This window comes from Aspergillus clavatus, genomic scaffold, assembly GCF_000002715.2.
Source record: "Aspergillus clavatus NRRL 1 1099423829802 genomic scaffold, whole genome shotgun sequence".
Classification (NCBI taxonomy): Eukaryota; Fungi; Ascomycota; class Eurotiomycetes; order Eurotiales; family Aspergillaceae; genus Aspergillus; species Aspergillus clavatus.
The window spans coordinates 181,471-194,725 of record NW_001517097.1 but is presented as its reverse complement, the minus strand read 5'-3'; the positions used below and the strand labels follow the sequence as shown (position 1 = coordinate 194,725).

The following is a 13,255-nucleotide window of genomic DNA, read 5'->3' as shown; positions in this document are numbered from 1 at the left end:
AAGCGGAGAGGATGGGTCGCGTTTCCCATGGAGAGTTCAACGGAAAGCCAAATGAAGCCTGTCCAGGAGGAATGAATGGTTGGAGATTGGCTCGAGGATGGGTCTGGGGTGGGAGACACCCCGTGTACCGGAGCATAGTATGCGGACGGAGGCGAACCAATATGATGGTATATTTTCCTGTTTTTTTAGCAATCTTTATAGAAAATAAAAGATTAAAGTGGTATATCCCGACGGGGATATAAAATAGTTTATAAAACTATTTGGCGATGTTAGTGAAAACGATCAAAGAAGTTTAACAAACTTTAAGATCGTCGGTCATATAAAGGATCGCGACAGACTGGGTCACTAATGGGTGTCTGAAATGATGCTTAATGCACAGTCGGAGCTTTTAGTTAAAATTAATTTAGCTAATAGAATATACGAATTCAAAGTTATTCTAGCTTCGAATTATTTTCGAAGTAAGTTTGTATGTTTTACCTTACGGTCAAATGAGTTTATGAGGTGCTACAGTTATTACTAACCTTATGAGTGCTATACCTTGAATAGGTCAAGATATAGTTGAATTTATATGAGGTGGTTTCTCTGTAAATAATGCTACATTAAATAGATTCTTTGCATTACATTTCTTATTACCTTTTGTTTTAGCTGCATTAGTAATTATGCATTTAATAGCTATGCACGATACTGTAGGATCTGGTAATCCTTTAGGTATTTCTGGTAATTACGATAGATTACCTTTTGCTCCTTACTTTGTATTTAAAGATTTAGTTACTATATTTATTTTCTTTATAGTATTATCTGTATTTGTTTTCTTCATGCCTAATGCATTAGGTGATAGTGAAAATTATGTTATGGCTAATCCAATGCAAACTCCACCTGCTATTGTTCCGGAATGATACTTATTACCTTTCTATGCAATTTTAAGATCTATACCTAACAAATTATTAGGTGTTATTGCTATGTTTGCTGCTATTTTAGCATTAATGGTTATGCCTATAACTGATTTATCTAAATTAAGAGGAGTACAGTTCAGACCTTTAAGTAAAGTAGCATTCTATATTTTTGTTGCTAATTTCTTAGTATTAATGCAATTAGGTGCAAAACACGTTGAAACTCCATTCATTGAATTTGGACAAATTTCTACTGTTTTATACTTCGCACACTTCTTTGTTATAGTACCTGTAGTTAGTCTTATCGAAAATAGTTTAGTTGAATTAGCAACTAAAAAATAATTAACTAGTTAGTTTTTTATATATATATTTATATATATATATAACCTATATAATATTATATACATATCATATACATACATATATATGTATATATTAAAAAAGGTTAGGAGCTTGAGCAGAGGGTTCTGCGGTTTTGAGGAGAAATGGTCATCGGGATGTTTCCAAGCTCGGCTTTCAAGCAGCCCCCGTCATATCACCGCGGGACTGGTTCATTTGGCGACGCCAGGAGCCTCCCGCCGATACTGGCGCTGGTGGAGGTGGCCCGCTCGGGGGAGGCACGGCACGAATGGGAAGCGTCGCCGTTTGGAGCGGCATTCTCGACTTGTTGTGCGAGCTGGCCGAGCGAGAACTGATGTGCTGTCGGGTCGGCGGCTCAATGGCAGAGACTGGGTCTCCCGGATAATTGCGTGACGGACGGCGGCCGGAGCGGTATTCATCCTCCTTGGTCTCGAGCGACAAGTGTTCCAGCGATATCGGTGGAGGAGGCGAGCGCGTCGACCGGGCCAGGTGCGGCGACGGGTTTGAGGACCCATTGTAATGACGGTAGTGGGCAGCAGACGTGTCGTTGGCAATGTTGAGGGGAATCTCCCCGGACGTAGGAGTGTAGCCTGGCGTCCGAGCAGGCTTGCTCGCACTGGGTTTGGGAGGCGGGGCGGCGTGCCCGGTCTCCTCCTTCAGTGATTTGGGAGCTGGCGGAGCCAGATAGGATTTGCGGTTGTGCCGCTCCATCATGCTGATGGCCCATTCTTGTAGATCAACCGGTGTACGTTTGGCGGCCTGCAGGAAAGCATCTTTGTCCTATATCATGGTCAGCCACCGGCTGAGAACCAAACCATAAAACCCATCGGGTCTGAAGAAAAAAAACTTACGTATAGCTCTCGAGGAGTCGGTCGCTCCTCGGGTTTCTTGAGTAAACACTTGGCAACAAACTCGTGTAGAATGGGCGGGAAAGCGTCACTCTTCGGCAGCTTGGGAGCCGGCTCATGCACGATTTGCTGCAGCAAGTCAAGAATGCCCATTGGGCCGGCACTGGCGCGATCTCCCGCAGACGCATCAGATGCATCAAAGGGAAAACGGCCCACAGCCAATTCCATCACGGTCAGACCGACACTCCAGACGTCCGATCGCACTGTGTAGGCGCCACCTTGGATTCGCTCCGGTGCCATGTACGTAGAAGTTCCGACGAAAGTGTCGGCGATCGAGTTGACTGTCTCGGTAGCGACACCAAAATCGCAAAGTTTGATATTACCTCGCGAGTTCACCAGGATGTTGGAAGGCTTGATGTCACGATGCATGATCCGGTGCGCCTCGTAGAGATACACCAAGCCCGCTAGGATCGACTCGGTGATCTTGCCCAACACATCAACCCGGACAGGACCAAAGTCTTTGGAGATGCGATCGAGGGAACTATTTGACAAGCAAGGCAATCAGAAACAAGGGTCAAGAGCAGAAGCTTGCTTTTGAATGAGGGACAACTTACCCGCAGTCCATGTATTCCATACACAGAACAATGTCCCTCGCTTCGTTCTGGAACGCTCCATAGAAGGTCACGATATGAGGGGAGTTGCAGTCATGTCCAACCTGCAGCTCACGCAGGATCTGCTTTCTCACATTCTCCTTGGCATCCACGCGAATTATCTGTAGCCAGCCATAATCAGTGACCCTTGATCATCAACTCTCCCTCTTTCCCTCCACAGGGGACGAATGGAACCCGTACCTTCCTAGCCATCACGACCTTTGTAGATGCGTGCATCACTTTGGAAACCGTTCCTCCATTTCCGGCTCCCAGTTCCTTCAAAGTGACCAAGTCTTCGCTACGAAGATCCAGTCGGAATTCCAGTCCAATCTCCAAAGTATCTGTGCGGTTGTTGTCGGTATTGCCGACAGCGCCGGAAACTTGAGCATCACCGTCCGCGGGTTTAGACGCAGGCTTGGGCGCGGAATTCAAGGCAAGGCCCTTGACGTTCTTACGTTTCAACGTGCGAGCTTTGAACTGATCGGCCATGGTTGAGGGAGCGACGCAGCGACTGGTGCTGCGATCACGATGGAGAGGTGGGGTAGAAGGAACGGTATACACAGGGGAATACCGCCAGTGTCGAGCTCGGAGATACAGCGAAACGGAGAGGATAGGAGATTATTCAAGCAGTCGCTGGTCGAAGAGAACCGGAATAACTCTCTCGTGGTACCAACCCGATGATACCGCGGTCGCGTCTGAGGATTAACTCAACCGGCAGCGAGTCCAACCAAGAGGGGGAGGGGAAGACCGATAGGAGACGATCTTAATCGACAAGAATTGGAGTCTTTCACGAGGGATTAATCGCGGTTTTTTGCTGACAAGACTGGCCCTGGCTGTGCGCTCTGTCGATTAGGCATTGATTTGAGAGTTCATTTTCTGAAGCTGACGGGCGACTAACTAAGTGTGAGTGGGAAGACTTGTGGTGTTGTTGGTGGACAAGTAGATGGATAGTTGGGCGCTGAGAATGCAAGACAAGCGCCCAGAGACCGGATCGTCAAGCAGTCCAGTGGCTGCCGAGAAAGACCTTGACTCTGTTCTGTCAGGGATTTCAAGCACTCTTTTCTCGGTCTCTTTTGCTCTGTGAGTGAAGAATGTATTCTCTTCTGGTGGAAGGTAGCAAAACGCAAAGAGAATCACCATACAAACGAAAGGGATCGCTCTCGATAGTCAGTAGCGCTCAGGAGACAAGTGAAACATCTACAACCAGACTATGGATATTACTCTTGACTAGTCTATACACTACTACTAGCCATGTGGAAACAAGTAACTATCAAGAGTCCATATATTTCTTATGGGATATCTAAGTGGTGCTGTTTGTTGTTGCCAGCCACAATCCAAGCTCTTTTGCCTGGTGGGAGCAATATCGATGCTCTGTAGCCTTTAGATATCGCGGTACAACAGCAATTATTGGACCTAAAAGTGATCGCTATATGTCCCCCAGTAAACTGAGGCTCTCTATATCGTCCATAATACATAAAAAAGCACTCAGACACCAACATCCTCAAGACAAGTGTTAGGTATTTGACGCTCAGAGACTTGACCAGTTGACGACGGTCACCCTCATACTTCTCTAACCGGTTAGCGCGTTTACACGTGATGTTGAGAGCCAAGCCACACTTGAGCCACTCAGATCCACCAATCTGGAAGCGGTGGCAGAACAGCGCCACAAGCTGCTCGCTTTCTGGTCAGTGTCCCCCCATAGACAACGGAGAAGCCGAGTAACAGCAGCTTTCTTGCTCTCATCTCCATTTCATCTTTTACTTCCCACACTGAGCTCAGCGAATTCGGGCTTCATCTGGTGTCGCTGTGCTTGGCGCGACTCTACCCCTACTTTGGAAGTATCTTTTTTTCCCTTTCTTCTTTCGAACTCCGCTGATCCAGCCTTCCTTTCTCATCCGTGACAAAAACACCCTTCCTTTCTCCCGACACAATGAGCGCTCGCGATCTTGTAGAGGGTGAAGCCATGCTGGATGATGACGAAAATGAGGAAGAGCAGGAGGAGGACTATGAGGGAGAAGTCCGTGAGGGTGCTGGCACCGTGAATCACTACAACGACTCGAGTGAGGAGGAAGAAGAGGATGACGACGATGAGGAGGCCGCTCGGGCAGTATGTCTCCATTGTCCTTTCTAGCGCAGTTTACAGTTGGAATGGTGGACATGTCACTAACGCGAGTCCACCCGCCAGATTCGCGAAGGCTTCATCGTCGACGAAGATGAAGAGATCGAAGAGCGCGCCGAGCGCCGACGAGAGAAGAGGAAGAGGCGTCGGGAGGAACGCGAGCGCGAGGATGAGCATCTCGATGAGGAAGATTTGGAGCTCATTGGGGAGCTGAATCCTGCTCTTCAATCTGCTGCCGCTGCAGAGGTAGGTCGAAGGGGCCCATCCATCATTTACTTGCTACAGGAGACAGGAAGAAAGCTAAATTACGTATTTCTGTTCTTTTCCTAGTCAAAATTCAAGCGTCTGAAGCGTGGTCACAAAGACCGTGACCACCGACAACCCTCCCAGGGCATCGATGACATTTTCAACTCAGACGAGGAAGAGGAGGCGGCAGGCGATTATGGAAGACCGAGTCATCGAAGGCCCTTGCGCGATGAGATGGATGATTTCATCGAAGAAGATGTCTTCACAGATGACGAACTGGAGCGCGAATGCGAAGATCTGGAAATCGCCCGTCCCGCCAAACGGGGCATTACTGGGCTCGGAGCCACTGAGGCAGCTGGTTTGGACGAGAATGCTCTCGAAGACATGCGCGCGGCTTTTGGAGATGGAAATGAATATCTGTTCGCCCTGGAAATGGAGGAGCAAGAACAAGAGCAGGAGGAGGATGAAGAGAAGCACCTGGACCTCAAGGATGTTTTCGAGCCCTCGCAGTTGGCGGAGAAGATGTTGACCGAAGAGGACAATCAGATCCGCCTGCTGGACGAACCCGAGCGGCATCAAATCGCTCGCAAGCCGTATCGGAACCTCGTTCTGACAGAGGAGCAGTTCCGCGAAGAGGCCGCTTGGATATCCAATCTCATGCTGCTGAAGAAGCGCATCGAACCCGACCTGAGAGAGCCTTTCCAGCGGTCGGTAGCCAAAGTATTGGAGTTCCTTGTGACCGACGACTGGGAAGTCCCTTTTATTTTCCAGCACCGCAAGGATTACATGATTCATGCGACCAAAGTCCCCATAGACGGCGCACCTGCGGATGGGGATACTTCTCAGTATACAGTCAAGGCTGAGAAGCTGTTGAACATGACGGACCTTTGGGACATCTTCGATCATGACCTCAAGTTTAGGGCACTGGTCGAAAAGCGTAACACGATCCAGAAGACATACGACAATATGCAGAGTCTGTTCAACGTGAATGATAGTGTTGTGGAAGAGATGCTTGCGGCCGCCGTGACCATGGAGGAGCTCCAAGACGTGCAGGATTACATTCACTTTCAGTACTCCTCACAATTGCGCGATATGACCTTGATGAACGGAGAGGCCAACGGTGAGACTCAGCGCCGGAAGGCGACCGGAAAATCCTTCTTTGAGCGTGTCCGCAATGGCAAGGCATACGGTCTCGTGCGCGCGTTTGGAATCTCCGCCGATGCTTTTGCACAGAATGCCTTGAAGGAGGGTCGCCGTCAGTACACCGAGGACCCGGCAGACCGGCCAGAGGAGATGGCGGATGGTCACATTGACAGTGACTTCTCCAACTCTTCGCATGTGCTCAAAGCCGCGAAGGCCATGTTCGCAGAAGAAATCGTCATGAGCCCCAAGATGCGGAAGGTGATTCGACAGGCATACTATATGAACGGCACTGTCGATTGCTTCCGGACCGAAAAGGGCCTGAAGAGGATCGACGAGCAGCATCCTTACTATGAATTCAAATACCTGAGAAATCAACAGCTCAGTGATATTGCCCGTCAGCCCGAGCTGTATCTTCGGATGCTCAAGGCCGAAGAGGAAGGTCTGGTTGAAGTTAAGGTTCGATTCGAGAACTTCGATCATTTCCGACAGCGCCTCTATCCCGACATCGAATCGGACAATTACAGTGAAACCGCTGATGCATGGAACCGCACTCGTCGCGAAGTTCTGGACATGGCCCTTGGCAAATTGGAGCGGCTGATCAATCGCAGCGTCAAGGAGAATATCCGTCAAGAGTGTGAAAACCATGTGGCGAAGGAGTGCCGTGAAGCATTCGCCCAGCGCTTAGATCAAGCCCCTTACAAGCCCAAGGGCATGGTCCTGGGTACTGTTCCTCGTGTTCTGGCCATGTCGACAGGGAACGGGATTGTTGGACGGGAGCCAATCCACTGGGCCTACATCGAAGAGGACGGTCGTGTCTTGGAGAACGGCAAGTTTGTAGATTTGTCCGTCGGCGACCGCGATCGCGGCATTGCTGATGGCAAAGATGTCGATGCCTTGATCGAGCTTTTAGAGCGTCGTCGGCCTGACGTTATTGGTGTGTCCGGAATGACTCCTGAAACTCGCAAGCTTTACAAGCTCTTGACCGAACTGGCGGAGAGGAAGGATCTTCGGGGTGCAACTTATACAGACGAGCGGGATGAAGAGATCAGCGATCGCCTGGAAGTAGTGATTGTCAACGACGAAGTGGCACGACTCTATCAGCACAGCGATCGGGCGAAGAAGGACCATCCTGGCTTTGCCCCGTTGACACATTACTGTGTTGCTTTGGCCAAGTACCTCCAGAGCCCTCTGAAGGAGTATGCCTCGCTGGGTCGGGACATTGTTTCGATTCAGTTGAAGCGTGGCCAACAGCTGGTCGCCGAGGAGCTGCTCTTGAAGCATTTGGAGACGGCGCTGGTGGACATGGTCAACCTGGTAGGCGTTGATATCAACGAAGCGGTCACCGACACTGCAACTGCCAATCTTCTCCCCTACGTTTGCGGCCTTGGTCCTCGTAAGGCGGCCCACTTGCTCAAGATCGTCAACATGAACGGCGGCGTGGTAAACAACCGGGTTGAGCTTCTCGGTGTGAACGCGCAGTATCCGGCGATGGGTGTGAAGGTCTGGAACAATTGCGCCAGTTTCATGTTCATTGATTTTGAGAACGCGGATCCGGATGCCGATCCGTTGGACAACACCCGTGTGCACCCCGAAGACTACGATATTGCGCGCAAGATGGCAGCCGACGCTCTGGAGTTGGATGAGGAAGACATCAAGGCGGAAACGGATGAGAACGGACCAGGAGCTATCGTGCGGAAGCTCTTCAGGGACGAAGCGCAGGACCGGGTCAATGATCTGATTCTGGAGGAGTACGCGGAACAGCTCGAGAAGAACCTCAACCAGCGAAAACGTGCCACACTCGAGACGATCCGGGCTGAACTCCAACAGCCGTACGAAGAGCTACGCAAGCAGTTTGCCTTGCTCAGCACTGATGATGTCTTCACCATGCTTACGGGCGAGACATCTGAGACGCTGGCGGAAGGCATGGTGGTCCCTATCTCGATCAAGCGCATCTCGGATGACCACATTGACGGCAAGCTGGATTGCGGTATTGATGCGCTGGTGGCGGAATCGGAACTCACCGATCGCTACGACATCCCCGTGCGCGCGCTGTACTCGATGCACCAGACCCTCCCCGCGAAGGTGCTGTTCCTGAACAAGAAGAGCTTCCTGTGCAATGTTTCGCTGCGAGAGGAGCAAGTCAGTCGACCCACGCCCAGGGCTCGTGATCACATGCGCGGTGAATGGGATGACCGACAGGAGCAGAAGGACAAGGAAATGATGCAGGAGAAGACGCAGAGCGGAGGACGGGTGATGCGTGTCATCAAGCATCCTCTGTTCCGGCCGTTCAACTCCACCCAGGCGGAAGAGTTCCTGGGATCCCAGAGCCGTGGTGATGTGGTCATTCGGCCTTCCTCCAAGGGACCAGACCATCTGGCGGTAACGTGGAAGGTGGCCGATGGCATCTTCCAGCATATCGACGTTTTGGAATTGGACAAAGAGAACGAGTTCTCCGTCGGCCGCACCTTGAAGGTTGGCGGTCGGTACACCTACAGCGATCTGGACGACCTGATCTTCAACCATGTCAAGGCGATGGCCAAGAAGGTGGACGAGATGATGCTACATGAGAAATACCAAGAAGGCAGCAAGGATGCCACATGTACGTTCTGTACCCTACCTTGTTCCCCCCTTCACGGTTTTTTTTTTTTTTCAGCGCTGGGTTTCAATGTGAATGTAAACTGACGAGACATACAGACTCATGGTTGAATACGTACACCAAGGCGAACCCGAGACGGTCCGCATATGCCTTCTGCATCGACCCCAAGCATGCCGGGTACTTCTCGCTGTGCTTCAAGGCCGGAGAGAATGCTCAGTTGCATAGCTGGCCTGTCAAGGTGATCCCTCAGGGCTACGAACTGCAGCGCAACCCATATCCAGACATGCGGGCGCTGTGTAATGGGTTCAAGCTGCTGTTTACCAACATGCAGGCTGGCAAGCGACGATGAATCATTTCAAAGTCATAGAACATGGAGGCTCCTTTCTTGCGCATATATTTCTCTCATTCTCTCGCTTGCTCTCTCTTTTTTTTTTATCACCCATTCTTTCTATCTTTGTATACTGGTGTAATATCATGATGATACTTTGCGATGGTTTGTTTTCCTGTGCTTCTGAACTCGGGCCCTTGAGGTCGAAAAACCTCGCATCTGGCATGGTTTATGGGCTGTTTTTTTTTTTTTTTTTTTTTGATCTGGAATTTCCTTCCTCGGTACCCTCAGAGTGACCTATTGATCTTTTGCATTCTTTCATCTGCTGTGTTGGATACCTAGTTGATCTCGTCTGTGTCCGACTTGTTCCCTCCTCCCTACCGGACAGAATGCGTACTCTAGCAATTGATATAAAGCCAGCAATTCGTGTACGGAGTAGTATCTAGCCACTAGATACCGGATCCAAGCAAATGATCTCCCAATTCCCAACTATCCCTCCGTCCTCAACCGTGGTTCCTCTCTTCTGGTTCATGTGTGAAGATGTGATCCTCGGTCTTCCTCGGGCGCCTCGACGGAATGGTCTTTCCAATATCATTCGTTCTCCTCTTTACACGAGCTTCATAAACGGGCTGGTCGCTTCACTTAAGTTGTTGTCGTCTTCCTGTTTTCCCTGGAGTGAATCGAATCGACCCAGGGTATATCGATCATCTACGGAGTCATACTAAATCAATACTAAATCAATACTAATCAGCGCCAGATCCACCGTCGACAAGGCTGAGGTCAGCGGCTGAATTCCTTCCTCCGCATTCCGCATCCATCGCCGGTTCAAAGTCAACAACAACTCGCTCAGCGAACTCTCTCTCTCTCTCTCTCTCTCTCTCTCTGCATCGGCTTCGGTTGTGCTTTCATCTCAATTGCTCAGATATTTTGACTTCCTAAGTGCCAGGCTATTTCAGTCTCCGTCATTCAACTCTTCATTGTTTTGTGTGCCCCTCCCCCTGGCCCCACGCCGTCATGGCTGCTATGGAGGAGCTGGAGATCCACAGCAAGGTAAGGGGACGCTGTTCCTGCATCGATCAGTGCCTCTTTTTTTTTCTTTTTTTTCTCTCTTTGATTCCGACTCTGGAGATGGCGACTGCAACCAGTGAAGTCTGTTTGGCTGCCGCGCTGACATTGGTTTCCCTTTCCAGTCCTACTTTGTCCGCTGGGTCAATGTGAAACCCGACCATACCATTTCCTGGAGCATCCAGCCGCACAAAAAGTCCATCAACTTCGGCATCTTCAAGCATCCGGGCCACTCCGGGATTCTCAGTTTGACGAATCATCCGACCGGCGACGACCACAGTACCGACTCGAACGAGAATCTACCGTCCACCGCAGTTGTCAATGCCAATTCTCGGGCTTCCGTCGTCGAGAAGTTGACGGGGATCGGTCTCAGGCAGGTCCAGTGGATTGGCAAGTGTGAGGCAGACAAGATCGTCAAGGGTACCTACGATGTACCGCCTAACGAGGGGGGGAACTACGCGCTCGTCTTCGACAACACCTTCTCCAAGCAGATCTCCAAGACGGTCACTCTGGTGCTGCTCACGTATCCCACGCAATCGGGCCCGACGAGTCACTCTACAATCCAGTTACCAAGAGAGATCGACAATGCCGAGTCGTCTTCTGGGTTTTCGGGCCGCAAGCGAGGGAACAGCATCCTCATCAAGCCGCCCTCGCAGGTCGCTAGTACCACTACCGCGACGTCCCATAGTGGTATCCTGCACAAGCGGCGGAGGAAGCGTCATCAGGGCTGGGCCCGGCGGTTCTTCTCGTTAGATTTCACCTCATCAACTCTTTCCTACTATCATGACCGCAACTCGTCTGCGCTGCGTGGTTCGATTCCTCTCTCTTTGGCAGCGGTCGCGTGTAATGAGAAGTCGCGCGAAATCTCCATCGATTCAGGTACTGAGATCTGGCACTTGCGCGCAAGCAACGATCAGGACTTCGTCGCGTGGAAACGGGCGCTGGAAAAGGCCTCGTCCAAGGCATCGGCCGAGGACGCTCACGCGTCGGAGGTGCTGCTTCGTGTGCCATCGCAGCGCTTTCTGACCAATGCCGCGGAGGAGCGTGAGTGGACCCAGGTGGAGCACCTGGTGAGCAAGGTATCGGGATCCCGTGATGCAGTGCGTCGACTGGCCCGGGATACGGATCCAAAATACTTGAACAATAGCTCCGTTGTGTCTTCGCATGACCGGACTCGCGGTCGCTCGCCCAGTCCTCATCGAGAACAGGCCAATGGGGAAGACTACTTCGACGCGCGCGAGCGCCGTCCGTTCTGGAGACGCAAGGCCAGTTCCAACTCGAACTTGGGGACCAAGCGCCCCGCGGCGACGGGTTCCTCGGCTACGCAATTGGTGGTCCCATCGCCTGGAGCAGATGTGGCCTCGCTCGCTGGCGATCGGAAACCAAGTAGTATCACCAGCCATCCAGATCAGATAGAGGATATTCATGACCATCTGATGGCTCTCCTCCAAGACCTGGACTCTGTGGTCGGCGAATTTTCAAACTTGATCGTGGAGAGCAAGCATCGGCGGCACCCTCCGGGGCTGACTGGCCAGTCTCGGCTCAGCATGGAATCCGAAATGTCGCAGGAGTTCTTTGACGCCGTGGATGGAGGCAGCCCTATGTCTCCATTGCTGACCCTCACGGGCGACAGCGACGACGAACGAGCGGATACGGTTGCCGCCCGAAAGGCCGAGGAGGAAGACGTGGCCGATGATGCACCTTCAGATAGTGACGAAGAGGTGGCCGAACCTCTCACGCCTCATGGTGGGGAGAAGGACCGTCTCTCACCCTTGTTCCCATTGCGACCCAAGTCGCTCACGCCGCTACCTCTCAGCCGCGTATCGCGTCGCACCAATATCACCGCACCCACAGTCATGCCGCCTAGTCTGATTGGCTTCCTTCGTAAGAACGTGGGTAAAGATCTATCGCAGATTTCCATGCCCGTGTCCTCTAATGAGCCGTTGTCACTCCTGCAACGAGCAGCCGAGGTCTTGGAATATTCTACGCTTCTGGACCAGGCCGCGAGTGCTAGCGATGCAGTGGAACGGCTCATGTATGTGACAGCGTTTGCGCTCTCTTCCCTGTCAAGCAATCGGGTCCGGGAGCGCGCCATCCGAAAGCCCTTCAACCCCATGCTCGGGGAAACCTACGAACTTGTTCGAGAGGACCTAGGGTTCCGTTTTATTGCGGAGAAAGTCTCGCACCGCCCTGTGCAGCTGGCATATCAGGCCGACAGCAAGGACTGGAGTCTTGCCCAATCGCCCATGCCGACGCAGAAATTCTGGGGCAAGTCCGCGGAGATCATCACAGAAGGGAAAACCCGATTGACTCTACATACGACCGGCGAGCACTTCAGCTGGGCTCCCGCCTCGTCGTTTCTCCGCAACATCATTGCGGGCGAGAAGTACGTGGAACCAGTCGGCGAAATGACGGTGGTGAACGAAACGACGGGCCATAAGAGCGTGTCGACCTTCAAAGCCGGCGGCATGTTCTCCGGTCGCAGCGAAGAAGTCCTCACCAAAGTGGTGGATTCATACAACAAGGAGCTGCCCCTCGGCTTGTCGGGCACCTGGACCTCCTCCCTGCAGCTCACCAAGAACGGCTCCGCCACGGGCAACATGGTATGGAAGGCCGGACCCTTGGTCCCCAACGCGCCCAAACACTACGGGCTGACGGCGTTCGCGGCGACGCTGAACGAGATCACGCCCATCGAGGATAAGAAACTGCCTGCGACGGACTCGCGCCTGCGGCCGGACCAGCGGGCGCTGGAAGACGGCGACGTGGATCGCGCGGAGGAGGTGAAAGTGCAGCTGGAGGAGGGCCAGCGGGCGCGGCGGCGGGAGATGGAAGCGGCGGGCGAGATGTGGACGCCGCGGTGGTTCAAGCCGGTGGATGGCGACATGGGCGTGGCGGACGACGAGGAAGTCTGGGCCTTGAAGTCCGGCAAGGACGGATACTGGGAGGAGCGCGCCAGGGGGACGTGGACGGGCGTGTCTCCTGTCTTTGAGCCATAAGTCAGAAAGTACAT

General features: G+C 52.1%; 3 protein-coding genes across 3 annotated transcripts, besides 6 other annotated features; 2 read left to right on the top strand and 1 right to left on the bottom strand.

The window, feature by feature from the left end:
- Positions 1 to 1,249: 1,249 nt before the first annotated feature.
- Positions 1,250 to 1,326: a microsatellite.
- Positions 1,251 to 1,326: a microsatellite.
- Positions 1,327 to 1,406: 80 nt separating this feature from the next.
- ste7 (MAP kinase kinase Ste7) lies at positions 1,407 to 3,237 on the bottom strand (the record flags this gene model as incomplete). The annotated part of the gene is made up of 4 exons (XM_001270609.1): positions 1,407 to 2,030; positions 2,102 to 2,639; positions 2,713 to 2,870; positions 2,950 to 3,237. The coding sequence occupies 4 exons, from the start codon at positions 3,235 to 3,237 to the stop codon at positions 1,407 to 1,409; spliced, it is 1,608 nt and encodes a 535-aa protein (XP_001270610.1).
- A 1,441-nt stretch (positions 3,238 to 4,678) lies between these two features.
- spt6 (chromatin-remodeling histone chaperone SPT6) lies at positions 4,679 to 9,201 on the top strand (the record flags this gene model as incomplete). The annotated part of the gene is made up of 4 exons (XM_001270608.1): positions 4,679 to 4,855; positions 4,934 to 5,113; positions 5,198 to 8,855; positions 8,951 to 9,201. The coding sequence occupies 4 exons, from the start codon at positions 4,679 to 4,681 to the stop codon at positions 9,199 to 9,201; spliced, it is 4,266 nt and encodes a 1,421-aa protein (XP_001270609.1).
- Positions 9,202 to 9,419: 218 nt separating this feature from the next.
- Positions 9,420 to 9,440: a microsatellite.
- Positions 9,441 to 9,899: 459 nt separating this feature from the next.
- Positions 9,900 to 9,927: a microsatellite.
- A 107-nt stretch (positions 9,928 to 10,034) lies between these two features.
- Positions 10,035 to 10,064: a microsatellite.
- Positions 10,036 to 10,064: a microsatellite.
- A 130-nt stretch (positions 10,065 to 10,194) lies between these two features.
- ACLA_033850 (oxysterol-binding protein related protein OSH3) lies at positions 10,195 to 13,241 on the top strand (the record flags this gene model as incomplete). Its single annotated transcript, XM_001270607.1, has 2 exons — positions 10,195 to 10,230; positions 10,371 to 13,241. The coding sequence occupies 2 exons, from the start codon at positions 10,195 to 10,197 to the stop codon at positions 13,239 to 13,241; spliced, it is 2,907 nt and encodes a 968-aa protein (XP_001270608.1).
- Between the last annotated feature and the right edge of the window lie 14 nt (positions 13,242 to 13,255).